The sequence below is a fragment of the Pleuronectes platessa genome, chromosome 6 (assembly GCF_947347685.1).
Source record: "Pleuronectes platessa chromosome 6, fPlePla1.1, whole genome shotgun sequence".
Taxonomy (NCBI): domain Eukaryota; kingdom Metazoa; phylum Chordata; class Actinopteri; order Pleuronectiformes; family Pleuronectidae; genus Pleuronectes; species Pleuronectes platessa.
In genome coordinates, this window is record NC_070631.1 from 21,283,680 (window position 1) to 21,311,656 (window position 27,977).

General features: G+C 40.9%; 2 protein-coding genes across 3 annotated transcripts in view; one reads left to right on the forward strand and one right to left on the reverse strand.

Moving 5' to 3' along the window:
- The window catches only part of mtor (mechanistic target of rapamycin kinase), a 90,958-nt gene that overhangs the window by 52,252 nt on the left and 10,729 nt on the right, over nucleotides 1–27,977 (reverse strand). For both annotated transcript variants that reach the window (XM_053424464.1, XM_053424463.1), the window contains exons 18-28: nucleotides 27,705–27,834; nucleotides 20,800–21,050; nucleotides 20,593–20,679; nucleotides 18,930–19,097; nucleotides 13,532–13,644; nucleotides 12,758–12,920; nucleotides 12,211–12,303; nucleotides 11,696–11,842; nucleotides 11,023–11,165; nucleotides 10,266–10,428; nucleotides 8,769–8,914 (exon numbers count right to left, since the gene is read on the reverse strand). In XM_053424464.1, the coding sequence (XP_053280439.1) occupies nucleotides 8,769–8,914; nucleotides 10,266–10,428; nucleotides 11,023–11,165; nucleotides 11,696–11,842; nucleotides 12,211–12,303; nucleotides 12,758–12,920; nucleotides 13,532–13,644; nucleotides 18,930–19,097; nucleotides 20,593–20,679; nucleotides 20,800–21,050; nucleotides 27,705–27,834 (1,604 nt within the window). The remainder of the gene's footprint in view (nucleotides 1–8,768; nucleotides 8,915–10,265; nucleotides 10,429–11,022; nucleotides 11,166–11,695; nucleotides 11,843–12,210; nucleotides 12,304–12,757; nucleotides 12,921–13,531; nucleotides 13,645–18,929; nucleotides 19,098–20,592; nucleotides 20,680–20,799; nucleotides 21,051–27,704; nucleotides 27,835–27,977) is intronic.
- angptl7 (angiopoietin-like 7) lies at nucleotides 1,882–5,479 on the forward strand. Its single transcript, XM_053424465.1, has 5 exons — nucleotides 1,882–2,507; nucleotides 3,744–3,844; nucleotides 3,963–4,157; nucleotides 4,410–4,605; nucleotides 4,728–5,479. The coding sequence occupies exons 1-5, from the start codon at nucleotides 2,156–2,158 to the stop codon at nucleotides 4,895–4,897; spliced, it is 1,014 nt and encodes a 337-aa protein (XP_053280440.1). The 5' UTR covers nucleotides 1,882–2,155; the 3' UTR covers nucleotides 4,898–5,479.

Genomic DNA, 27,977 nt, shown 5'->3' on the forward strand with positions numbered 1-27,977 from the left:
TTTTCTTCTCTATTCTCCAAAGGCATCTCCTTTGGGCTGGCAGCTCCTCAGGGGAGTTGGGATGAAATACAAATTCCACAGACTGGGGATTCAAGAAAACCCCTCTGATATCGCACAAATTTTGTTTTCATCTTTCAGAGAATAACCAACCTGGTTTTCAAAAGGGAAGACAATGTACATTCTTATTTAATACCAATTGTAAATTACCATCTTGTTTCAACAACTATAATACAATATAAACACAATCAGACAGAACATTTAACAACTACAAAAATAACAAGAGAAACAACTGACACCAAAGATGACCAAAACACAAAAAATATCAAATAACAAACCATGTAAAGTTAAAAGATCACAATCTTAATAGAGCGATGATATTAATCATGCATTCATAGAATTTAAGAACCATCGCAAACCCAAAGTGTCTAAAAGCGTCACTTCACTTCAGATTAACATAATCATGAGGATAAATGAAAAGGAAATCCAAATGATTTTCAAATTCCGCTCTGGAAACAAATGATTACAGACAGACGGACGGATGTATGGACATACTGATAACTACATCCCCAAGCATAATATGTGAAGATGAAACAAAGTATTAATGTCAGTAGTGGCATCAATTTATAAAATCGTGAAGCATAACTAGAGAGGTGATATCATCATTGACATATAAATTATACAATTGTAAAGATGATATGGACTGAATATCTATTTATTTATTAGTTATGACAATCAGGGGGATCTTCACTTTCTTCTTGATTTATTTAGAGTCTTCCGCATTTTAAAACAGCTCCATTTAATATCTCAACTGATAACTAGAAGCTACTGAGTTACAATCAACAGCGTTAGCAGTTTTTAAGATGGCAGAGGAGCAAATTGGGACTTTCATATGTTGCATAATAATGAGTTCATGTGTTCTTAGTCTACTATACTATGTTGAGAGCAGCAACATTGACAAGTTCATAAGGGAACCATGGAAAAAGGGAAAGTACACTATATCTGGTTCCCATAACTTAGCGTTTAATACTTTTCTTAATCTGATTTTTTGCAGTGGTAACACAGCAGGAAAATGTCTCAGGAAAACAATTACCAATTCCATCTGCTATTCATAAAAGTCCTGAGAATATTACTTCATTTAAATGCTCTGTGGTTCTTCTGTTGAAAAACAGTAAACCACTTGAGCGTTTGCAACGGTGCAAAGTGAAAAAGCCTTCACACGTGTAGAGATCACATTCAGACCTTCTCCTGAACAAATTTTGACCACTAAATGCATTCTGTCCTGAAGCTTTTAACTAAGCTTTCTTCTTGTATCAACGCCCTTCTGAAATCTGACGCTCAAACACTCGGGAAAACGTGCCTGCTCTGACAAAAAGGGCAGCATCAAGAGAACACTTAACCTACAATTAAGAGTACTTAGTGACTTCACACATCTCTTGGCATGTAAAGACCAAATTTAGAGGAAAAAGTGGGCAGCCCCGGGAGCTAGTAGAATCTCTTATGAACTCATAATTAAAGTGTTAACAGAGAAAACAATTACAAACAACTGCCTGCAACAAGTATTCAAAGATTTTTATAATCTAATATGTTTGAGTTAAGTTGAATACAGTTCAAGCATTTCAGATTTGTATTTTTACTGAATAAATAGGGCCACTAACTGGAGGTGCAACAAGTTCAGAAAATAACCACTGTTTTGTTTCTTCCTCCCAGGCAGATGCAAAACAACATGAATGCCTAGAAACCTTCAACACACGACAGAGGAAGGAGAGATCTGGGCAAAATGTCTGTGGAATGAGTGAAAGTAAAATGAGGGGAGAGGCGGAGGTGGGCCAGGGGAGGAGGATTGGGAAAGGTCCTCCACCCATACGGTTGGAGAATGTCAGAACGGGGACTGGTGTGCACCAGGAGAGAGGGGGAGGACCCAAATGCAAATTATTTAAGATGCTCAGGCAGAGGAAGGGCTTCACTGAGGACATAAGACAGAGCTTGGGTGAGCCTTCGGTCAACCGAGAGCTCAGACTCAACTGATCCGCCAAACCTTGTGTCCAGTTATTATCTCTCTCGCCAAGACATTCAGCAGGGACCGACTACTTCTGAACACCGAGAGCGATCACACGCACCTTAGATTGTGTGAAAATCTAGAGCGTTTGTGTACAAAATGGCAAAAGTTAACTTGAGCGTGGTGGCTCTAGGGGTCACGCTGCTCCTATTAGCAGAGACATGGGCCCAGAATCCCAGGAAGAGACTGGCGCCTTCGAAGGCTCAGTGCTGCGACGACGTGCGCTCTCTCAAGGTTCAGGTGGCCACTCTGACCAGTCTCCTCGAGGAGCTGGGTCGCAAGCAGGAGACAGACTTAATGAGCGTTGTGAGGCAAGTAATGGAGCTGGACAAGCAGAACCGGCAGCAGGAGGCACGGGTTACAGAGGCAGAGAGCAAGTACTCCGAGATCAACAACCGTGTGGAGATCATGCAGCTGCAAACCCTGCAGTCTGCAACCCAGACCTCATCAGGTGAGCAGGAACACTTGGATTAGAAACTAAATGACAAACTTTAAAAAATGTGTGTGTAGCTGGTTGATGTGATAATATGTCACAGATGTAAAAAATAAGGTTTAAACATTTATATTTTTGCTAAACTGAATTCACAAGAAAAGCAATGTGCATTATCAAAAAAGTCCCGGAGAAAGGTAGTTAAGTGTTCACATATGGTAAAACTCATTCACCAGGGACTCTGGTGCATATATGACCTGCCTGTTTCTTTCTCTGACCTTCTGAGTAGCTGCTGTTTAATTCAGCCACACATGGAGATTAAGATTTAACTGAACTTAAAATGTGCCTTTTGTGAAGCAACCTTAACTTTTTTTATTAAAAGAAAAATGGCCTTTGACAGACAAAGTTGAATGGATCTTCCTTTCATTGACTGCTCATGTTTGAACCTTATGAGATAAACTCTAGCACACAACAAGCTGAAAGAGGCCTCATCACACTGGAATGTGTGTATCTAAATTCTACAAAACAGTTCCCAAATAGGTCAAATATTTGCAGCACGCGACACTATATTTATTTGCGCAGTAAAAGCTATAATCAGCCTGGTCTCTCGCTTGGTGTGTCCCAGACGACTGCTGTGAATTGTTGGTGGGGGGGATTGCGGTGCACACACCTATTTGAGCTGCCTGACAGCATTAGTTTGGAGCTGTGGAGGCCCATGAGCAGGGCTGTCAATAAAGAGCTCCATCAAAAGCATACCCCTCGTTACCGTTCAAGTCAACTTTAATACACCACTAATCAGCACTGGCTGGCGCAGAGAGGTTAAGTAGGCATGACGTAGTTTATTATTTCAATAGCTCGACTCTGTGGTCTAACAGGGCCACATCTATGTCACTGGCAAAGCGAACACAGGGGCCTTTTTAGAACTCAAGTGAATTAGAGACAGCAGAGCAGAACAGGAAGGGATATGAAGATTAGAAGAATTGGAAGGTTTCCATCTCTTTTTCTTTCACACAGACTCCTTAAAGCACTGGGCTCGTTACTCCATAATGATCTCATAGCCCTATTAATGGCATGACTATACTGTAACAGGAGTCAGATAGGTGAACTAGGAAAAATCTAAGCAGTGCATATCACCCACTCTTTTGATTTCTTTTGCGTCTGGTGGGGGTAAATGTATTTTTTTCCAATCTGTCGCATTAATAAAAAAAATGAAAATGCATATGGTTTCAGGATAACAAATTTTCTTTGCTTTTTTAGATGCCATATATGACTGTTCATCACTCTACAGCAAGAGCTACAAGATCTCTGGCGAGTACAAGCTGCCTAAAGATGAGTTTCTGGGGACACCTGAGCTGAGCGTAAGTTGTCCTTGAGTCGTGTGGGTATCGCGTGTTCTCCTTGTGTGGTTTTTGGTCGAGCATGACAGGCTCTCACTCTTCTCTCTGCACTCGATTAAATGTTGGTAAATGCTTTCAGGTCTTCTGCGATATGGAGACAAACGGAGGCGGTTGGACTCTGATCCAAAGGCGAAAAGTCGGCCTCACATCATTCAACCGTGACTGGAAGCAGTACAAAAATGGATTTGGATCCATCCGTGGAGACTTCTGGCTCGGCAATGACCACATCTTCCGTATAACAAGGCAGCCCAGTGTGCTCAGGATTGAGATGGAGGTACGTATTTTTAACCATGGCACTTATGTAGGCTTAGCCAGAGCCTCTAAAGAGCGAGAAAAAACAAACCATAAACCAAAAATAAAGGAGAACCCATAACCCGTCTCATAGCCAAAAACAAAGAGGCAATTCGCTCCAACGGGTACTGAGCATAAGAAAATTTATAATAAATCTACTTTGGGGCAAAGATGGAAGCCAATATGCAAAATTTCTATAACCGTCCCATCTCTTTCTGTGTGTTTTCCGATGCAGGACTGGGAAGGAAAGTCACGCTACGCTGAGTATGGTTATTTCACTGTGAGTAATGAGCTCAACAGCTACAAGCTCTTCCTCGCCAACTACAGTGGGAACGCTGGAGACTCCCTGCGCTACCACAACAACACCAACTTCAGCACCATCCACAAGGACAACGACAAATGTGTGGACGACTGTGCTTCCCTGCGCAAAGGTAAATAATATCAGCAAGCAAACTAAAACAATGCATGTAGTCATTTATATACTTAATAATTATATAAAGCAGCAATTTCCTTTCAATTTACGATCTAATTCTTCTCCCTCACCTTCTTTCAGGTGGTTACTGGTACAACTGCTGCACCGACTCAAACTTGAACGGCGTTTTTTACCGCTACGGCGAGCACACAAGGAACACAGATGGGATCACTTGGTACGGCTGGCACGGGCCCAACTACTCCCTCAAGAGAGTTGAGATGAAGGTCCGGCCAGTGGGTTTTCAACCATAAGGGCTTAAACCGCGTTTCCCGGATCGTGATCATGAGCATGAATGCTGAGCGATTTCACTAATACCTGTCCAATGAAATTGTAGCCTTCCATTGACTGCGAAAGGAATGAAAATGTTGTTTGCGGTGGTTGAATTAAGTCTCAGTCAGATGAATGTGTAATGTTTCTGCCGTGTTTGATTGTAAATTGTACTTCGTCTTGTGTATTTATCAGTAAAATATTTTATTTTTAAAAGCTTTGATAGATGCTCTTTACCACTGTCCCATATGGGTAACTAGGTTTTGATTCATTCTCTCATTTGTCTTGAAAGCACTAAGATGTATTTTTTTCTAGTTAACACAAGCTGTTTATGGGTAGCACTAGGTTCTGGTTTAGATCATAAGAACTTGTAGGAATTAACTAAACTAAAGTATAGGAGTAGCTGGAATGGGACCAACAACCAAAGGTATTTCCTTTTAATTACACTGCATTGTATTGTAAACCCCTAACTATTGATGATGGAAATGTTTAGTTTGTAAAATGTGTACAGCTATGTAATTATGTTGTTTTATGTGACAGAAAATAAACATATTTTTTAAAAGAAACATATCGCATCAATGGCTCAAACAGATGGCCTTGTGTCGATTCATGTCTAATAATGGCAACATATTTTCCTTGGGCCAATGACCTCTGACTCTCGGGTCATCTCCTGACATACTGGCCAAAGGTCCCCAAGAATTTTTTTTTGCCAAACACAGGAATGAAGACCACACACACAAACACTATTCAGCCATCGTGTTAAAAGCCTCCTGGTTTACTACATTGAAAAGAATAACACCATTTCTCTTTTAACAAACAGAATTCCTCAGAGCATTCAAATAACCACAGACAGGGAGCACTGTCTGTCCAGGCTCAGTAGTCTCATTCATTTCCTTTTACAAGGTGAAAAGTCAGTCAGGGTAAACATCTAATAAAAGCACAACACGGGAAATAAACAGCACCCAAGAAAGACGTGTGGACAATGACAAATGACCAGGGCCTTCTATTTCTAGGTAGTAGAAGCTCAAACTATTTGAACTTCTGTCCCCAACAACAAAGCAGACCTTGAGGGGTTGTGTAGGGTGTAAATGCAACTATAAGAGGGATTTTACTAGTGACGTATATCCTACTATTGACAATACAGTCTCCATAGAGGCGGTCCTAATAGATTGAATTCCTCTTTCAGGAAGCCCAACATCTGCAGGTGGAAATAGTCGAAACTATGGTGTGGAAATATAAAAGGGTATATAAGTAAAAGGATGGTTCACATTATAGTTGGTGAGTTTATGTGTAGGAATATGTAGCACTGAAGAAGAGGCCTGTCTGACTGTATTACAAAGTGAAAATGTTGAAGATGTAGCTTACTGATGTTTATTCAGTTGGGCTTTTTAAAGTGGTTAAAACTAGTTTTTGATGTTGATCCTGTCCCCAATAGATACACAAGCATGACCAATTGCAAGTCAATCTCAGCTGTCAATCATAAAATTTCACTCAGGTTTTTGACCAGATGACCAGAAAAATGAAAACTTGAACATACACCAGTGTGATAAGAACTACCTAAAACGACAGAAATGTTTGAGAAGAGCTTATTTAACATGTACTTGAGTTTTTAGTTTGTTGAGTTTTTAACTTCATGTCCGATCGGTTAATGCGTCGGACACAGGATTTATGACCTATACTGAAGCCAGCCACCAGGTGGCGATGGAGACACTTTGGGTTCACTTATGGGTAGCTGTTTTGACGGCCATATGTATATACAGTCTATGGTTCCACCTGTTATTTTCCTCAGAAAGGGGAAATCCACGCTGCAGTCTTAACGGAAGTAGAACACCCTAACCACAAAGGAACATCCTGACCACAAAGGTTAAATATAGCACCGCTACTGAATTGAATTACATTGTACTCGTTTTTCTGCCTGTATATCCAATACAATCCATTCATACATCAAACTCGTTTAAGGAGCTGAGACATGAATTGAGATTATGCACGTAACTGGATGGCCGTCACAAATTACTCTTCTAACCGAGATGCAGAACTGAACATATTAATTTAAAATTCCTTTCCAATGTGTGTTTCATGGCTCAAGGTAAAAAGATGGCTACAGTTATAACTAACACATGGTCCAGATCCAACAATAATCAGCTTTAATCACGACACTGGTAATGGAACAACCAGAACCAGTTAGTCTTGAAATGATCAAGCACTTTCCTTTAACAGATCTTGTAATGTCTAAGACACGACCTTTACCCTCATCATTTCATTCTACAACATATTGTCCAATTCAACAAAATTTCCAAGAGAAACAGGCCATTTCTAAGACACTGCACAATGTACCAATAACGCCAGAAGCCAAATTTCCGATTAATGCTGTTCCTTTGAACTGGGAATAATGTGGAAAACGTGACGTATACCCTGACTACCAAAAGCTGTCCAGTCTGAAAATCAAATACTTTGGGTTTTCATGAAATCCCTCACACGTTATTAACACCAGTTACAAATCATAAAATGGATACTATTGTGATGATTTATACTAATTAGATTCATATTTAATACCCTGAATGTTAACTGAACACCCCTGATAGGGTACCAGGGGACAGTTGCTGAAATAACCGCACTTAACTGGTTACAAATAAAGATTCACCTAAATATCAGTTAATTTTGAACGCAAAAAAAATCGGTTGAACTTTTTGCTAACCGCTGACCGTCACTTAGTTTTGTTTGCTTGTTGAAACCTGTGGTTCCTATATAACACGTCCTACCCAGGCTGGGTGCTTCGGAATAAAAGCCAAAGATTCTACAGCAGTGATGCTGCTTAAAAACAAATAGACCGATTTGTATATGATGTGCATTGTTTTGGGGGAAATGTCTAATGATATACATAGTCTCTATAAGTGTATAATCCAGTTTTACCCCTCCTGTAGTGTTGAAAAGCCTAATAATAATTGCAGTCATTGTGACCTAACCCTTAGTTGAATCAGGAGATCAGAATATTGTCCCAGTACTAATAAACCATGACATCTGGTCATGAAATAACAGTCACAATGCCTACTTGTTATCAAAAAGTGCATTAGACATAAAGCCATTTTTTCTCTAATACCGCCACGACTCAGTATAGCCAGGTTACGTAGGTTTTTTTTTGCACACCAGCCTCTAGATCTTTTTATGGGAAATCCTGGAGAGGTGAGAACCAGATGGGGATATTGAAAACACCAGAGTGCCGGCTCCCATCATTCATCATCATCAAGGCTCCTGAGAAATTGAAAACAGGCCCCTGAGAAACACAAGTCCAGACACTCACAGATGAAAAGGAGGCAAGCGTCCAATTAGATGCCTGGAAAACAGATTTCTCTGTACCATGCCAAAAACACAGGAAAAAAAGTGGGATGAGAAAAAGGGGATGGAAAAAATGACAGAGCATATCAAAGAGATATTGGACAAGAGGATATAATGTATAATAATCTTTGTGTGTTTATTGGATTTATTATCGCCTCTGAGAGGGGGGTTTCATATTAGTTTGATGCAATGACTTCTAATGCAAAAACTGTTAATCAGAGGTACCGGTCAGACCCATTTTTATGATGAGGATGAAATCTACATCAGCAGACATGAGCAGTTATTTGCCGCCCACTGGCACTGAACTATCTCGTGATCTCAAAGCTTGCAAGAGATTAGTTGTTATTATTCATATAGACCAAAGGAGACTTTACACAACCAAACAATTAGCTATGCAGACCATTAAAGTCCAGACATTTCTTATTTGTTATTTTCAGTCCACGTCTGTGAAGAAGAAAGACCCAGTCCAACTGTGACCAATTTGATCGAGCTTGTTTCTCATTTAAAAACTTTGCTTCCTACCTGATAAGAGCCTCCAGGATGAGAGGAGAAGGACCTTTCTGGAACTCCAGCTCTTTGTAATGCAGAGCCTTGGCATAGGCACGACACTTGGCAGCTCTCTCACCAAGCAGCACAATACCATTATCATCTCTGAGAGGCAGCGGGCCCTGGAAAAAGAAACAAACTGTATGAAAAAACAAAGTTTTTCTCGAACTTAAAATAGCAGTTGTCTGTGCCCTCCACTTTCTTCCATCAGCAATTTGTTTTGTTTGCTCCATCAACAGAAAATATGCTGCTAATGTGTCACTGACAGGTTTCAACAAACACAATAAACCAATTATTGTGAATGACTGGAATGAGGCAATTATATAGGTTTGATGCCAAGAGAAAAACACTGTATGCTCTTCTTTCCGTTAACTCAAAGTAAAACACTGGGTTTCTTCTGCAGCTTCACAGCATGGAGTCCCCTGCTGAAACCCATTACTCTCTTGACCCAAGCATGACAGTGTCTGCCCTCAACCTTACAGTAGTGTCACTGATTAGCTCAACATGTGTGGTCAGACAGCAGACAAACAGAAAGGCCTTCTCAGTAACCTTACATTTGTCTCCCACCACCAGTGTAACAAAGCATTGCTGTGGTTTTAAGTGCTACATCCTACATTCTTATTCTGCTCTTTATCAAAATAACCACAGGCGGTGAATTTTCAGTTCGGCTTCATTATTCTTCCCTTTAACTGTCCAGCCACATAAAAGACTATAGGGTGGGAAAAATTCAGACCTCGAAACATGGCATCCATTGAAACAATGATTTTTACTGTGCTATTTCAATTGCCAGCATTAGAGTTGCCCATGCCACGGGTAAAGTATACCAACTGTGCCAAGTTGTGAGTTTGGTGGTTCCACAAAATATCAGGGCTAATGAGGAGCCATGGGTGGTTTCTTTAGTTGCTGCACTGATACATTTACAGAGCAACAATGCAGGTTCTGTTACTAGCAATCACGAACTCCACTTTGCATCTGGTTCACCATATGACTCACTGGCAGATGCAAAATATAATTCACCTACTCGTTGAAAGCTCTCATGCACAATTTAGACTACAGATGATGGCGATGGAAGATAAAACTTGGGCTCGGAAAAACAGATGAGCGAGGCTGCTGCTTTGCCCGCTGAAAACACACCGAAGCATATTTTCAACATCTTGTATTCTGTGTTACGTCATGCACGTCAACTGCACTTTATGTTCATGAAAGGAGCTGGAAGAGTTGGTATAAAAAGCTCAACAACAGATAAATCATTGTTGAGTCATCTGTACTATGTATAACATCTAACCCTTGTAGACTCAAGATGGGTGGGCATGCTTGTCAGCGCTTTCAAGTAGAATTTAGAAAGAGCTAGCTTTAAAAACTATCACTTGAGATGCAGACCTGAGATCAGCCGAATAAAACAGGATGTGCGCAACCCCCCTGTCTAAAGTGTATCCCAGTGAATCTGTGGTGCTGCTGCAGGTCACTGCTGACCTTGTCACTGTGCTCCATGAACTCTGCCAGGTTGAGCAGAGTCTGTGTGACCTCTGCGATGTCCTGGGAGGTGAGAGCTAACTCTATGCTGCGGATGAGCTCATCCTGCTGGTCCTCACTCAGCTCAGACCAACACGACAGGAAGGCAGCGTTGAACAGGTCCCTGAGGGCCAAACACACATCATTTTAAACAAAGTTACAAAGTGTGATGCAACATTAAATTTGTACTTTTTTTTGTACAGTCACATCTGGAAACTAGTAGCTAATGACATCAGTTTTGTACTGCTGGTAACTGAGCACCTTCAAATGCAGCAGCTCAGTAACAGCAGCTGATATTTCACTACTTTGCTCAATACTGGCCAATCAAACTCCTAAGAGCTCTGAATTCTTATCTCTGTTATGTTTGACATAGTCAAGCCCTGACGAAGTGGAAAATAATTGAAAATATAAAATTTTAATCACATTACTGACCAGTTTTAATGTTGTGGCTGATCAATGTTCAGTGGCTCAAGAAAGTATTAAAAACACTTTGTTTTGATTGTGAATGGATGGAATTTATTTTTGCACATCTATGCACTATAACCAACCACATCTACATCACATAAAATGAACATAGGGAAGTTATCTGAAAACCTCCTTAAGCTGCTGTATATATATTTACTTTCAGTTGTTGTGGTTTGTCATGAAAGGTGAGCATTAATGACACGATACAAATAAAAATTTCAGCAGTGAGAAGGACGTGACAGAGGTGGTGTACCTGGCGAGAGGAATGTAGGTTTGAGCCAGAGACCAGCACGATCGCAGGGCTGGGGAGGACGACTCCTTGAGCAGGACGACACTCAAGCGTCTCAGCCACTCCAGCCAGTCGTCTTTGGACACCTTCCTGGCAGCGCCCCAAGCCTGCAAAGAGACAGAAATCATTGATTCACTAAAGTCAATGGGAACTACGTGGGAGCAGCTAAGTTTCTCCAGCTCATGTGTGTGGGATGATCTGTCTGAGTTGCACACAGAGCTCTTGCTGCGGGTCATCAAATAAGAATGGAAGAGCATTCTTCCAAAAGAGTGCCTATTAGGCAGGATTGATAATTGTAGTGGGGAATGATGTGGCAAGAATCTCCCATAGTCATTCAACTCGGCTGAGATCTGGTGACTGTGGCCAAACAGACCTATGATTCACATCATTGTCATACTATTCAAACCATTCATGACACTGTGTGCCCTGCAGGGATGAATTGGCATACATTGTGTTCATCTGCTCATCTGTTCTAGTTTTTTTTATTTTGTGAGCAGTTTAGTTTGTTGATCTGTATGTCATCACCACAAGTAAACTATGGGCTTGTACACCGGACTGTTTACAATACACAATAGCAAGTGGAGTAAACAACCACAGTATGCCAGTGGACATAAGAATATATATTTCCCCTTCCGACCTTTTGAAGTGCCGTAGTGCTGACATGGAGCTTCTTCATAGGCCCCGCCTCCACTGGTCCGCTGACCAGAGCATCGCCTTGGTTACCACGAAGCTGGCGATGTTGGAAGATTAGAGGGTCCTCTTCCTCTTCTGCCAGAGTGTAACCCTATAATGGCAACAAACACACGCACAAACACAGGCCACACACACACACACACACACACACACACACAGAGCCCACACACAGACTAAGTGTTTGATTCATGCCTCAAAAGTGTTTTGAGAATGTACAAGTGCATTTCCTTCCTGGGGGGAAAACTGTTGATAAACAGCACACAGTAATGACTTGCTCATGGGGTACTGTTCATGATAAATGTTTATTTATTGTAATGTAATGTATTGCTTGGCCATGTGTCGTGAAGGATTACACTGTTTTGCACCTGACTGGGCAAGAGGCAAAGAACAAAAGCTCATGAAGTCATGTTGAACATGTGTGTAGTATCAATTGATTTGGATATATTGACTGTGACTTACCTTAACAATGCGACATATGAGTATATCATAACGCTGATGGTTGATCCTGTGTTTCAGCATCACCTTGTTCACCATGGGGATGAAGATCTGATACTGAAAATAGGAGGGAAGCAAAGGAGTGTAAATAAAGGGGTGTATGTCTGCTTTGTGTGGTTTATTCTCTCTACCCCTTTACCCTCATCCTGAGCCAAATAACTGAGTATCGTGCAATACTGCACTTGTATCTAACCGCCATCCGTCCTTGATCAAAAGCTCCGCCTGTACACACGCTGCCAGACATCGCATGCATTTAGGCTGGTGCCTCTGAGGTTACACCTGAAAACGATAGGATGGTTTAAGGATAAGGGAGGGGGCGGCACGGGGAGGGGAGGGAGGGCTAAATATGACCTCATCCATGCTCATAAACACTACGCCCCACCACCAAATGGCCAATGACAGCAGTCTGGCAGGAAGTAATAAAGACTGGGGCCAACAGTGGGGAGGCTGTAAGTAGCCTACTGAATAATAGCTACATCTAAAAGGGAGCCCAGGGGACGGCTACAGTTACCTTTTTGCCCAACTGGAAAACAAGCGAGGACAAGGTGTCCATGGAGGTAGAACGCAGCTCAGGCGTGGTGTCAAGTGTCCGAACAATTGGGTGGATAATGCGTGAAGCATAGTCTGTGAAGTCCAGGGACTCCGTCAGCCGGTCGAGTGTCTCCAAGGAAACCCTGAGCCACACAGAGAAAAAACAGATAAATAGCCTAGCTATGCTTAAACACTAGAAAGCCCAACTACATTCCAACATACAAATGTTGGGATGTAAACAATTATACTATCCAAGCTCTTCTTTTCAGTGTCCCAGGAACGGTCTAGTTTCATTCTAGCAAAAAGGAGCTTATGTTTTCACCCCTGTCTGTTGGTAAATGCTAGTTTTTCAGCAGATTTATTTAATAACTACTAAACCTGGGAAAAGGGCCAAGAAGGAACCATTTAAATCACATTGTTTAACATTGCAAGATTGGTTCTTTTTGAAATCTTTACCAATTTCCCAGAAAATTATCTCATGGATCTTGATGGGGGGGAAAAATACTGTGATAATAAGAAACCGATATCTACAGATGTGAGAAATTTGGTGCAACTTGATTGAATTTAAAGTTTCAGTTGTACGGATGTATGCACTTTACTGAGCACCCTTAAACAACTTAAATTATGTTTAGAAGATACACTAATACATCAAACAATAAAATCCACTGAAGATTCCATTGAAAATGTATTTTAACCATTTACTAGATCCTACTACAGATACATGAGCACGGGGACAGCCATGTGTAGTACTGACTTGCGGGCCTGCAGGGGCACATCAGGGGCATCAAACAGCTTGACAATGGGAGGCAGCAGCAAGTGGAGATAGTCGTCCAGGTTGGCGCCAAACAGCTGGATGGCGTTCAGCAGCTGCAAAATAAAGCACACAGTGCTCAGTCCCACATACCGCAACAATTAACATGAGCAGTTCATTTTAATGAGTTTGCTGTTAAGGCTAAATCGTTTCCTTCAGGTATTCTTAAAGGAAATCCGGATGGGGTTTTATTTGCTGGCAAAGTACTGGCATAATGAACATGCCAGCCTTCCAGGAAAGCCCTGGATAACAATGAGCCGATGAATGAAAATGAAAGACCATTAAATACAATAGAAAGTGCAGTGGAGCCACAAAACTGAAACATACAATGTATTTGTAGTTGCAGTCATAGAATACTGTATTACAAGTACATGCATGTATATTAGATGGATGTAAACTTGGTATCCCTGGTTTGATTCCAGCTGGGAACCTACTGTTGAGTATGCCAGGGCATGTCAGCCTGAACATGCACGAAGTATGAACCAACACGTATTTTACACCTCTCATAATAACATAAGATAACTCTAACTAGGTATTTGTGCTCAGTTGATGCATGTATAGGTGTGTTGAGAACTATTCGCAGCACTGTTTACTGCGAGCTCAAGCAATGACCCATAATGACTTTACATCCATGCAGTTAGACCTCGGAGTTCAAGCTGCAGTTGTGTGACCTGCTAGTGGCATGCAATGTGGTTCTCTCTCTTATTCGTTACGAACATAGACTGAACGCTGACTATTATAGTGAAACTTAATCTATAGTTCTCCTTCAACCAATCCAGTGTGAACAGTCACCAGAGAAATGTGGTGACAACATCTATTCAGAGCAGTAGCCCTATCACATGCCCAGGGTAAGTTTGCTTTAAGGCATAGTTTGTCGGTGACCTTTCTAACTAACTAAGTAGAGGATCACTTTCTTCTAACAATCTGGTTGTAGAACTTAATGCATAAATTATTCATATAATCAAGATTAGAATTGAGCAAAGGGTCAAGGTGCCCCCTATGACAACATCCATCCAGATCTTTCCATATGAACATTGTCAATAGCCGATGCACTGGGCATCACCCAACACTACACAAGACAATTAAAATTAGCAGCACAACTTAATGGAAAACAAATGGGGGCTTATGTTATCGTGACATTACCTGTGCAATGGGTCATGAGGAAATATGAGCTGAAAACAATGATGTATGCCGAAAGATAAATAAAGTGACTATTCATCACTGAGTGTGACCCTCCTCCTTATGATTAGTCAATGTAATAAATATAAAACAGATTGTCCTGAGCACAGCGGAAACTCTTAATATAATGTCTAACAGGGTGACACCAAGTCTGATTTTGGCACAGGCATTTTAAAGCGAGTCTGAACATAAAGTCCTAGATTCAGAGATGAAACAGCGGGGGGGAAACAGTCTTCAGAGGGCCATTTCCATCCAGGCAGCCAGCTGTCCATAATACCCCTTAAATGACAACGTTAACATTGTTTTGTGGCCGTTTTGTGAAAAGGTGTCTGAGCTCTAGTGTAATGGCAGCCATCGTGTGTGCACCATGTGTGAGCAGTGTACGTAAACAGACGGTGGTCTTGAAGGATGACGTATGTTGCAGCCAACAAATCTACCCCAGGCCTCATCACACACCATGACTGCTTCTGCACTTTCCTCATACCTCTAACCGCATGTCTAGATTGAAAACGGCGAGACAGCCGGAAGCAGAGGTGGAGGTGTACAAGCATGTGTGCTGTGGGGTAGTGGAGGCTGGAGAGAGCAGCCCCATAAATGATGGAAGTATGTTTTTCTTTTCTTCTCCTTTGGACTAGAACGTAACCCGATTCTCAGGTCCCCCTATTCAAGACCCCCATCCTGCACTTGAAATTAGACTCCAGACTTAGTTATAGGCTATCCAGACCGTGGGCTGTTGGGTTATCTAATACTGCAGACTCTGAGACAACACAGCACCAGAGGAGAGAGCACTAGATGACCCGGCTCCTTATGATTCTGTTTTTGTGGTCTTCACCAAAAGCATGATTTAGGGTTTGAAGGAAAACCCTGACAACCACTGGCAGCAGCTGCTGAAACAGGAGAGTGTGTCAGCTACAGTTCTATACTGTCTTTGAACTGCTGTATTACAAGAGAACGGCTTAGACCTGAGTGGCTTTGATGGATAATGATGAAAACCATGAATAGAAAGCAGTGCCACAATAATTTAAATGTGATCCGAGCTCCTGTACTTCCTAAATGAGTGTGAAGTGATGGGTCTACTGTTTGTATGGCGCTCACTCCTCTTGGCAGTGCTGATAAGATTAAATTATCTACTCAAGTAACGCCAATCTGAGATTCGACTTTATTAATCTAATGACTGGACTTTCTCCACACAATGTGTCACCTTACCCCATTAATACGAACAGCTGTCAAATGTCAAACTAAGCTGAGGGGCTAACTCTAACTCTAAAGAAGAAAAAGTTATGTGACACATTAAGAACCATTTAATACTATGACGTGCATATTAACATTTAAAAGTCATTATTGAATGTGGACACTAAACTTCGACTTCTCTATTACACCTCTCTTATACTATGTTTCAGTCTCAAGTTAGCAATATGTTAAAAAAAGACTCAAGACAATCAATAACAGAAGATGTTGCACAGACTACAAGCACATCTAAATGTGTAAGTTATCTCTACTCTTCCCTGTGCATCTTTCTCTTGCACAGAGTTTGTCCTGTTGGGAGAATTCTGAAGGCCCACTCAGACAGAACTCCACCTGGCACAATTTATTTTGTGTGGTGCAGCCAAGAGCAGGGGAAAAAGGGAATAATGTGAATTGGGCTGTACACAAACCACTGCTGCTGGCATGACTACTATGCTCACAACAACACACATTAACAACTTTAACAGCATTTCATCAAACATTTTACTGGCACTTACCTCTGTCACAAACCTGCACCCACTGCAGCCAAACTACAGACCCCCTGCACAGCTGCTTGTATTATATGCAGGAGCAATATTTTCTGAGCGGGAGGTCAATGAGAGGAAATCTGATCCCAGGCACTTAAGAGTTGATCTCTGCTTTGCCAATCAGTGTCTCCTGATTAATATTTGGCTTATGAATAGTGGGGGGTTACAAAAAGAGGCCCTCAGAAAAGGATTGGAAAAAGAAAATACTACAAGTTTTTTTATTTTAAGACAGCAAAACGGAAAAAAATTGCCATTCATTCACAATGATCTCCATCCATAGTAGTGGGTGCACAATTTTATGTGTGCAACCGACAAAGCCAGAGGGAAAGTAAGCTGAACCAAACCTGAACTTGACAGACATTCTGTTTTTTTGTCAAAAACCAACCACAACCTGATGTTAATTTGCCGATGTTAACAGGAAGCAGATTGTCCCCTCGAAAAATACAGAGAACAAGGAACAGAAATGGTGAAAAACAAGAGCAGGGATTTCTTTGATTGGATCGATGACGAGTTCGACCTGTTACTGAGAGTAAGTTCTAGCAGCACTTGCAATTGCTAACACTGGTGGACAAGGCTGGTGTTTTATTTTGGAAAAGGGTCCCATGAAACCAGCATGAGGAAACAGGGAAGGATTTGTTGTGATGGCTAAGATACAATCAGGAAACAAGCATGGAAGTACGAGTCATTTCCAAAAGTCTGAGTTTCTGCTCGTCCAGACTCAAACACATCCACACGGATTTCAAACTAAAATGGGGCCAGCAGCGTTTCCACAAGTCGCGGCATTCAGGCCTCAGAAACTCCCTGGTTGCTATGCAGATTTTTCAAAGCATTATGAAACATAATCCGACAGGGCCTAACAACTGCCAAAATTGTGAGTTAGAAAGAGAGAGTTGGAAATGAGGTTTGATGTAAGGCAACCACTTCAATTATTCAGTGAGAAATCTACAATGACTCAACAATATGGAAAATGCTGCATTGCTCAAGGACATGTAACCTGATCCAGTAAGAAGGGAGGGCAATAATAAAAATAACACACTGGAGTCTCTCTATTGATATATGGGTAGTTGACAAATAAGGGTGAAACAGTTATTTTTTTAAATAAAGTTCTAATGAGGATTACAGTTGTATGATATTGTAATGTTCAAATGCTGGATTTTTTTAACTGCTAGTGTTCCTTGGATCTTTTGTAGAATTTTGTGTAGTATTTTGTGTAATTTTATTGGTATAATTTCATTATTTTTAAAGCTTTTCTTATAGCTTCAGCCACAATTTGTCCTGCGGTGTGACATGTCACAATGACAAAATTAAAGTATTTTACGATTATTGATTTCAAGTACAAATCAGGTATGTTTAAAGTTTAAGAAGTACTCTTTCAGAATGACAATCACCAAAGGACAGGGCCGTCACACCACAGGACATTTTCATCCTTGTGGCCCTTTTGAGTCATTGCTATACAAGACTGACCTTAGCTATTATGCTAACTGAATAATAACACCGTTTTAACCTTAATATGTTTAATTTAAAAAATATATTTTTTAAAAATTTTGAACTACTGCCGTCACACTACAGGACTCTCAAAAAATGACATTCATTGTCTGACAGAAAGAGTGAAATTTATGAAATTAATCAGAGGTTAAAACTCACCTGGTAGAGGTATAAACTAAGGACCCCTATAGTTGTCCATGTAACCGCCATTTCAAAAATCAGATTTTCCATGTCACGCCACAGGATAGCATTTGTGTTACGAAAGTTATTTTGCTGAAATACTAATATACTAGTTTTGTGCATATTAAAACCTAATATTAATAAAGTCATTACATACAATATAATGCCAAGGCAAACATTAGCTGCTCCAGATATTTCTGGTTTATTTTGTTAATATGTAAGTTTAATGCTCCACCTATGTTACGGTCACACCGCAGGACATTTCGTGTATTCATGTTAAAATGTAATCAAAACATAACAGATATTTCATACAAAATCATAAGTTTAAAACAAAGTACCATAATATGCCTCACATCCATGTGTTGTTTAAGTGGTAAAATGCATCTAAATAAGCATTCACACTTAATTACAGAAAAATCATGCGTTATGTCATCCACCCATATGCAGTTTGATTTAGTTGAAATTATGTTCAAAAGACTTTTAACTTTTTGTTACTGCTCTGTTCTCTGCTGCATGGGCATAGATGGCAGCTTTACTCCTCTTCAAGGCAATAATTAATGAATTAAGCTCTTACGTTTTGAGAGTAATTTGTTTTAAGATGCGTCAGCTCTGTGATCTACATTTTTCTTTCTGGATTAATTTCCACAACGTCCCACTTCCTCCGGATGTAACCTTATAATTGCACAGCAGAATTGGCGATTTTGTCGTCTGGACCATTCACTCACCTTGATTGTAACACTGCGTCCGTTGCTGTTGTCGTGCATGAAGACACGCAGCATGTGTGGGATAAGCTGAGGGAGATAGAGCTTGAACTCTCCACCCAGGGCCACCACGATCTGCTCGATCAGAAGGATGATGGTGTTCTGCATGGGGTTGTTTGGTGTCCAGTACTCCTACAGCACAGAACATAATAGTGTGTTGTTATTCATTACAGCAATATCATATATGGGGTATTTCCTTTGGATATAGATGAACCCAGTACCTCTCTACTGGTTATGTTTAGTTAAGAAATGTAATGTAGTGCACTACAAATGTACACTAAACAGGTTCAGAAAACCAACACTTCCTTAAGTAATAGGCATATAAGACTTACCTTAAACCGAGAGTCCAATTTCTCCATTTAAATTTTACAAGATTGGGAGTGTACATGCTAAGCGCTCGGCACACAGCAACACCTCATTCACCTTTGTTTTGATTCAGTGCTTAGTTTGTACTGGCCCGGGGAATTGTGTAAAAATGTTTTTCCAACGACAAGGCGAGTGTGAGAGAGAACTTAAGACAGACTTCACTCAGCGATCGTGTGCAACAGACGAGCGAGGGAGCCTCACAATACATTGAGAGCCAGGAATGGAGACTATTTCCTGTCCACTGAGTTTGACATCACCGCTCTGTGTGGCACGTGACAACGATTTGGAAAGTCAAGGTACGGCTTCTGTTTACAGTAGACATAATGACAATTGGAGTTAAGGTGCAAGACTGGAAGTCACGCAACACGTCAATCAGTCAGTGGGCCTCAGCTGCGAGATCTGGTGGAGGTGTTTTGTCAGTGACCAGAGGTTACGAGCAGCCCCCAACTTCCTGCTGCTCCCCCCTCCCTCTCTCTCTTTCTCTCCCTCTCCCCATGGCAGCTGACTAGAGTGCAAGTGAGTGTACATCCTGAATGGTTATTCCAGCCCTCTCATCTGGATGCAGTAGCTGATCTGGAGCTAAAATGAATAGATTCTTTGTTTCACTCGCCATTTATTAACTCAGACGGATTTGAGGCGCACTGGTCCAGTTCTCTCAATTGCTTCTCTCCAGGAGGAGTTACAGCCATTGCAAAAGCGTTGGTAACAGTGCAACCTAGATTCCAACACAAGGACAGTCAAAGTTTGTACCTTGCTGTGTAATTATGTGCTGGGCAAGTGCAGAGGCTATAGCAGTTACTGCACTGCATGTGATATGAATGAATGTCAGGGGTCATCACCGGTTGTCTCTTAGAAATGAATCAAACAACATGAGTGAAAATCCGAGCTGAATTCAGCACAGCAGTTAAAATATGTCGTCTTAAACAATAAGGAACGGTAAAAGGGCGAAACTAAAGAATATTAACCAAACATAAATAACATGATTTTCTCATTGTCTCAGTTCCACAGCCGCTCCAATCTTGACAGTTAACTACCACACATGATGTGTTTTGATGTGCGACACAGGGCCAGACTTTCATCCAGGGGCACTGAACGCGTTTACTTCTAATGAGGAAAGTACAGAGCAAAACTGAGTGCAATTAAGAGTTTGCAGCTGTTTGTCTGACTCACAAGAAAATAAGAGGGTGGATGATTAGTGTTTAGGGATTTAGGTGAGGAGGAGGAGGAAGAAGGGGGGGGGGGGGTTGACAGAGCTACTCACTCTGATGAGGGTGAAGATGTCGTCCATGTAGGGACGGATGTGGATCTTCACAAAGCACACCACCATTCCCATCTGCTGGAAGAGGAACTGCAGGGCAAGAAGAGCACAGACAACAAAGAGAGTACATTTGATTATTAAAACAAGGTAAATAATATAAAACAAATCTACCAGACGGCCTCTTATTTTGTATTCTATAGAGCTACCTACCTCACGGATACTGGCATCGCACACCCGGATGACATTGAGGAAAGTGGGCATGACCTGCGGCAGGAACTGGACACACTTGAGGCCAAGAGACTTGAAGATGAAGGTGACAGCCTGGACCACCATCGTATGGTGGTTGGACAGTGAAGGGTCCCTCAGGATGCGCATCAGAGTGACGATTGCCACGGCTGGGTAAAACTCATCCAGAGGCAGGTTTCCCATGTTCACTAGCATCTCACTGGTGCTGTAATCGGCTGAGAGGTAGACAAAATAGAGGAGCTTATTAGTAACTCATCACACAACACTTCTCAGTCTTGTGGCCGAAACTATTATGTGGTGGGCAACAAGCCAATGAGAAAGTATATCCTACTTTGTCAAATATCTAAGGTAAGCATTCTGGTGATAAACCAGATTACCAGGACTGCTTCATTAACTCTTTTGCTTTCCTCCAAATGCTGCATCTTCAAAGATGAAACAGTGCTCATCACAAGCCACTCCCATGTCCACATTTAGTATTAACTAAACACTAAGTATTTCTTAAAAAGGTATAATCAGTCAGGATTAGGACCTTGAAAAGGGCTCAGTCAATTACACTGGATCCTAGCCACCCCCTGTTCAAGGAGTTCACCATGCTCCCATCTAGTCTCAGGTACCGTCAACATGCAATCCTCTTAAATTCAATCAAGTCGCCCCAAATGAGACATGGACATCCATCCTTGCTAGACTTGTAATGCCCGCCACATTGTAATTTGTCCACATTGTAACACAGGTATAATAATGTTTTATTTTATTTTTAAACATAGCCTTACACTTCTTGCAGTAACATAAGATATCTCTAACGTGGTGCTTTGCTAAATTGCTGGATTTTATTGCCATGTACAGAGCTATTAGTCCATAAAAGATGTTTCCATCCCCAAAAATCTTCAGCTGCAACTTTGCGCTTAACTGCAAGTGTATAGTTTGTGTGCCTGTCACTCGGAGAGCTTTTGAATGAATTCCACCGAAAACACTCATATAATTCCCCATAGATATGCTTATTTTATCTCATCAATATTAATAATTTAGTTTCTGAGGGGAAATAGTTGAAAATGCCCTAAAAACACCCTTTCTCACGACATTAAAGAAAGAAAAACAGAATCCTGGATCCACCCCCTGATACAGTTCTGGTTGAAAATTTAACAGCAAAAAAGAACTACTAGGTAGAGGTAATTGCCCCTCCGAATCCTTGAACCTTGATTAGAAACCAAACTATATTTTTCTCATTATATACATTTAAGAATTACAGAAATTACAGATTGAATATCTACATTTATCTAATAGAAGCAATGATGGGTATCCCTGCTGTTTAAATGCATTACAGAACTTCTTATACATTAGTTGATAATAATAGCTTAAATGTTTTTTATTTTAGTGTTAGCCCCTGATTAAAATGAGAAAAAGTGGTTGACTTTTGGTTGTAGCTGGGAAGTTTTAGTTTTAATTTACGATGTGAAGCAAGGACACGTGCCAGTAAGCAGCAATGATCCCTTTCTATAGTTAGATGTTAAAAGAACGCCTCCAGCTCCATTCTCAGGACTAAAAGCTGCACATTTAAAGGGCTTCTGTTTTTTGTTATTTTAAATGCGGCCAAACCATCACGAGTATTGCAGTTGGTTTCAAAAACTACAAATCAAATTCCAGCTCCAACTTCTTTGGCCCAACCGCGTGTGAATATATAGGACTGAAGGCTGTGCTGTCATGATTCTCAGAAGCCATTAGCCAGGCAATAATTCTCCAGTGTGCACGTTTTATATCAACAGTGATTTATGGCATCCCAGACCCACCCCCCTCTCTATCCAGATCAACACCTTCTCTCCACAAACTAAGTACAGCTGAAAATGCTTCTGGTGTTGGCTATTAGCTTTGACAACAATAATGGGCTGATAGGAGAGGAAAGCCGATATTTTTGGCCTGTTGCTGCCAGCCCTCTGTCAGTTATGGCACAAACCTCTGTTTTAGTTTTGGCCAACAAATCAAATGAGATTATTTCTCTCTTGTTTTAATAAGACAAAGCTTGATTGCATTAGTTGATGACCGTGTCCCGTGTGTTTGGTCTTGTTAAAATCCCAAGAAAAACGATGGAATAATAACTTTATTTGCCAAAACAAACTTTCGTTTCATTTTTGTTTTTTTATTATGATGTGTTGGATTCGGTGCCAAGTTTGAGTTCAGATTGTAAGCACTGCATTTAAAACATGTAAGCCTTCTCCCTCCAGTCAATAAGATTGCTGCATTGGTCAAGTAAAGAGTGGAGACACGTCATTCAGATAGAGTCCAAGTTAAGTCAACTACTGTCCCAACCCAACCATATGTCAAGGCTCTACCTCTAATCAAATCAGTGCAAACTCACATTCCTGATCGGTCCCAAGTCGGAACACAGAGTTAAACTTTTGTTCACCTTGCTTTCACTGAATGAGAGGTATAAGACACCAGACTTCACGTCCCATGGCATCATAAAAACGACAGTGTTTCGGTGTCTGATACGTTTACCAGCTCATGGAGCTACAAATCAATACAGCTTTCCTCGGTTGGATTTTATCCACCTGGAGGAGCGCACCAATGCTTACACAGCCTGTTTACTTTTAAATAGTGCCATTTTGATCTGAATACGTGATAAATCTCACTATTAGCCTTGAATTTAAGATATTCATCTGTTTGCTGCCATCTGCAACACACCGTTTCAGAAACACTTCATGATCTGGGAGCCATGCCCAGATTTCGAAAGCACATTGTCTGTTTTCTTTCTAGTTTTTCTTAAAATATACCAAGCAACAGTTGGGTTCCTTTTTTAAAACATTAATAACGCATAATTCTTTTTTTATTCATTTTATTCATAAACGTTTTCCGTGACAGACAATGCAAATGGTTTCAGTCTGTCCATACATCGCAGAGCTACTGGGTTTTACAAGACATCTGAGAATACAGACGTCTGGCCTCCAGCGTTTCACTGGCCCTCTGCAGGAGTACAGTTTCGGCTGCTCCCCTTGTCTCCCCTCAGACTGGACAGCAGACATAACCAATTGGCTAGGAACAGATAGGTAAGAGAGCAGCTTTTCTGTTGGATCTTTTATTATTCCAGCCTTCAGCAAGTCTAGATAATGTCAGCAATTGATGGTTACACATCTGTTATCTTTTAAGCCCACAAACAGGCATCAGCGTAGCTAGGTGAGGCAGCAGTACGGTAAAAAATTCCGGCTTCAGATGGGTAGTGGGAAAAACACTTACTGAGGAGAAATACACATCATGTCCTCAGTTTTATGAGCCTGGTGCTCTGAAGTGACGTGGTCGGTCTTGTTTGAAGTCAGGTGAGAGGATGGGCTCAGCCACTGACCTCCCACATAACAAAACACATGCTGCCAAGGATGCTAGCGCTCCAGACACAGACTCTGACAAATCCGCCAACAGATACACAGCGTCCAATCCTGGTCACAGTCCATTTAGCTGGAGAACAAACTGGTAAAACTATTACCACATCATCCAAGGTCACATACTGAGACACATGACTAGACCAGAGAAGTGGAGACCTGCGTTCTCCCTACCCAGTTCACATGACGAAAGACGGATTAGCATTTTTATTGCCATTATTATAAATTTTCAAGATCCCCCGGAGAAAAATGGCAGATGACAAACTGCTTAAAGTTTCCATCCATGATAAGGCGTGTGTAAAAACCTCTTAAATTATAATGACCGTTTCTGTGGTTTGTCACCATCAACAGAGGATGAATGCAAATATTTATGGTGGAGTTTTACCCCACATCTAGTGTGGCTAAAAAGAACAAAGTCCTCATTGTGTTATTTCTTTCATGCTGTGGGAAAAAAACCTAGCTTAATACTGTCAACAAATTGTGTGTAATTTAACTGAATTCAGAGTTGGCAGCCATTGGTTGACATCTTGAAGTTAATCCCATGGGTTCAAATTCAGTGTTGCAGGAAGAGTGCCGGGAAAGAATCTGACTCAAATGTAAAACCTGGTACGCATCGACAGCACTGGGACATGAATGCATCTGTCCACACAGACGCTGCCTCAGTGGTTCTGTTCTGTCAGATCCATTTCATTCGTTGTTCTGATGGTTTATGACAACAAACATATTGACTTAACAGACAGCAATAGGATGATGAATGATCAGCCGGTATGGTAATGCGTTTAAGTGAATGAGGGCTGTATCAGTAATCAACTCTCCCACGTAAAAATAGTGCTGTCAACCATTTGCAATATATCAAAGAGAGGATTTTAGTCCGTCAAAAGTGGATCACCTTATATTAAATATCTCCTCTTTGAAAGACGGGAACTGGTAATATTTCTTTCTCAACTGGCAGGGCCTCATCCTGGGGATTAACTGGGTGTAGATCAGACACAAGCCCGGAAATCAGATCCTGAAGAATTGAGGCTCCAACAAATCACAAACCCAAAGCAAAAGCTGTGGCTGACTTTTCAATTGCAGGCTAAAATAAAAAACTCGCAATTTGTCTTGACAACATAAACGGATCACTTCTCTGCACTCTATTCATAACGAACTGTTGATTTATAAAATGTCAACCAGCCAAACCATACATGATAACCATAAGGGTTTTTTGGCCAGGCAAGATTTCAGTGGTTTGTGTGGGCCAGATTCAACAAGTCGGATGTTTGAAGATGAATCGAGTTACTCTGAAGAATAATTATATGCTGATTAAAGAAAAATTGTTCTTGAGATTTAAATGGTGCATTTTACCCACTGACTTATTACTAACTGAGGGAATATTTTGGAAGCATTCATGTTTCAATATGCAACAGGGGATGATCACACCAGTTAATATCAATTGATTTGTATATTAAATGTTTTACAATAAAATATTGATCAATTCAGAGAAGCATAAAACATTATATATAAAAAAGGTCCTCCAACATATGACACATGGCAGTCAGTGGTTACAGGAACCTGCAGAAATAGAAGACATTGCTGACAGTGTAAAAGTTCACAGACTAATGGTAGGGATCCATGTCGTGATGATTGTGATGTGTCAGTGATCTCCATTGCATGTAACTTTCTGGTGATGTTTGGGGCCATTGCTGCAGTTAATGCCTTTGCTGTTGTTTCAATGGCACATTTAGAAGTAGGTTGCTTGTTGTCATTTTTCCAATGTTATTATTGGGTAAACATTTTCTGTATTTATAGTGCTTAGCAATTCAGTTTTTGCCCTTCCCTCATTCACACACACATCATACAGTGCATCCATATGTGCTCAATATATTGCCCGAGGACACTTCGGCATGCAGAATGGGGCAGACTTGGATCGAACCACTGACCTTCTGGTTAGGCGGGTAACTACAGGTTGTAGAAAAACAGTTTGGCTAAATAAATATGTGCTCGCAACAGAATGAGGGTAGAGGTGAAGATGGATATGGATGCAGCGTTTTCCATTAATTATCTAGACTGTTACGGCCAACCATTTTCTAATTTGTCCCACCACAGTTTCATAATGAAACATAAAACTTTTTGCATTCCTCCTGATAACATATGAGATCTGTAACTTTGCACGTCCAGCGCTATCTGTAGTTGCTCGCGCTGTCGATCTACTGGGAACTACTGCAAGCTTGCTCTATGGTCCAAAAGGTTTTTACTGATCAAGCAGACAGTCAGACCTCATAGTTTCAGCTGCAGTTGTGGCTACAATTCATTTCTTTCTCAAACGCAAGCCCTTATCTCTCACTCTTCAGTCTGTGTACCTGTCACTCGAAATCTGTGCACGCGAACCACTGTTACGGCCATAGATTGAATTCGATTTGTGGGAGACAGTGTGGTAAGGTCCACTGTATGTGTGTGGATGAAAGTAAAGATGAATTGGAAGGAAAGAGATCTTAAAAATGTTGTGTAAACTGGAATGTGTAAATCCATCTTTCAGCCCCACATTCTTTCTATTGAATATTATCAATCTAAATGTCACAGAAGAACTGATGCAGCAAATTATGACTGCAAATGTCTGGTTTGACATCTGTGATGCCTTTTTCTGAATGACATTTACATTGATATTCTAAAATGAAAAAATGCTACTTGTTACGCTTTTTGACATTTGAAACTGAAGTTGTTTGTTCTAATACAAGACCTAACAGTCCATCTTTAAGATGTGTGTGACTATCTAAGCATCCTGCTGCCAGATCTGTCCACTTCCTGCCTGGCGTGTTGATGTTAGTGCAGAGACAGCCTGTGTTTGTTTCCTAATGCAGATGTGGTGTGGGAGATGGTCGGGGCTTAAAGGAGACAGGAAATCCACCGTTCTTTTGAAAGAATTTCTAATTCCTAAAAAAACACAATAACCTAACCTGCTACAAACAAAACAGCATATAATCACCATGGTACTTGGCGCATACCTCTGACAGCCCAACAGACACCCAAATTCAATCAAGCTACTCCAAATTACACACAATCAGAGATATCATCAAGATCCTGGAATTATTCGCTGGGAAATTGGTGAAAATTGTAAAAAAAAAAAAAAAAAACTATCTAACAAAGTTAAATGATCTGTATGATGTTTCTTCCCTGACCTATACAACATCCTTCCCCCAAGTTTAATGGAAATCTGTTCAGTTGTTGCGTGATCTTGCTTACAAACATAAGGTAATTAAATGATAAAGCCTCTGCCTTGTGGTTTACTTGGCCATTAACTGAAGATTCCTCAAAACTTCCATTATAGACCAAGGCCTCAATAATAACAAGTCCTCCATATACAAACTTTTTTTAATACTTTCCATTAGACTCAAAAATCATAGCAACAAATCCAAGGTCTTCAATTGATAGACCCAAACAGTGAGACTCTCCATTACCCTGAGAGAAGGTCTACTGGTGGAATGTGACAGCCAAGACTCTTAAGTAATAGTGACACGATCCTACCTGAATCCTGACTGGACTTGGACTCAGAGAGACTGACAGCAGAGGCGTCTCGTGATTGGTCAATCATCCCGATGTTCACCTTGTGCTTGTAGGGGTCCAGAGCTCCGAGAAGACCCAGAACACGGATCGCCTGTTGAAGACACACAGTAAAAATATGGATTATTAAAAAACTAAGTCAATGTTTTTCATTCAGTTAGAGTCACAAGGTTTCATTGTTTCATTTGAGCTCTGACTCTCTGTTGAAGTTGCATATTTATCCCCTTTTTTGGGGAA

Coding starts and splice junctions, on each gene's coding strand:
- angptl7 (XM_053424465.1), top strand. CDS start 2,156: ATGGCAAAAGTTAACTTGAGCGTGGTGGCTCTAGGGGTCACGCTGCTC. Junction 3,845..3,962: donor TGGGGACACCTGAGCTGAGC/GTAAGTTGTCCT, acceptor AAATGCTTTCAG/GTCTTCTGCGATATGGAGAC. Junction 4,158..4,409: donor TGCTCAGGATTGAGATGGAG/GTACGTATTTTT, acceptor TTTCCGATGCAG/GACTGGGAAGGAAAGTCACG.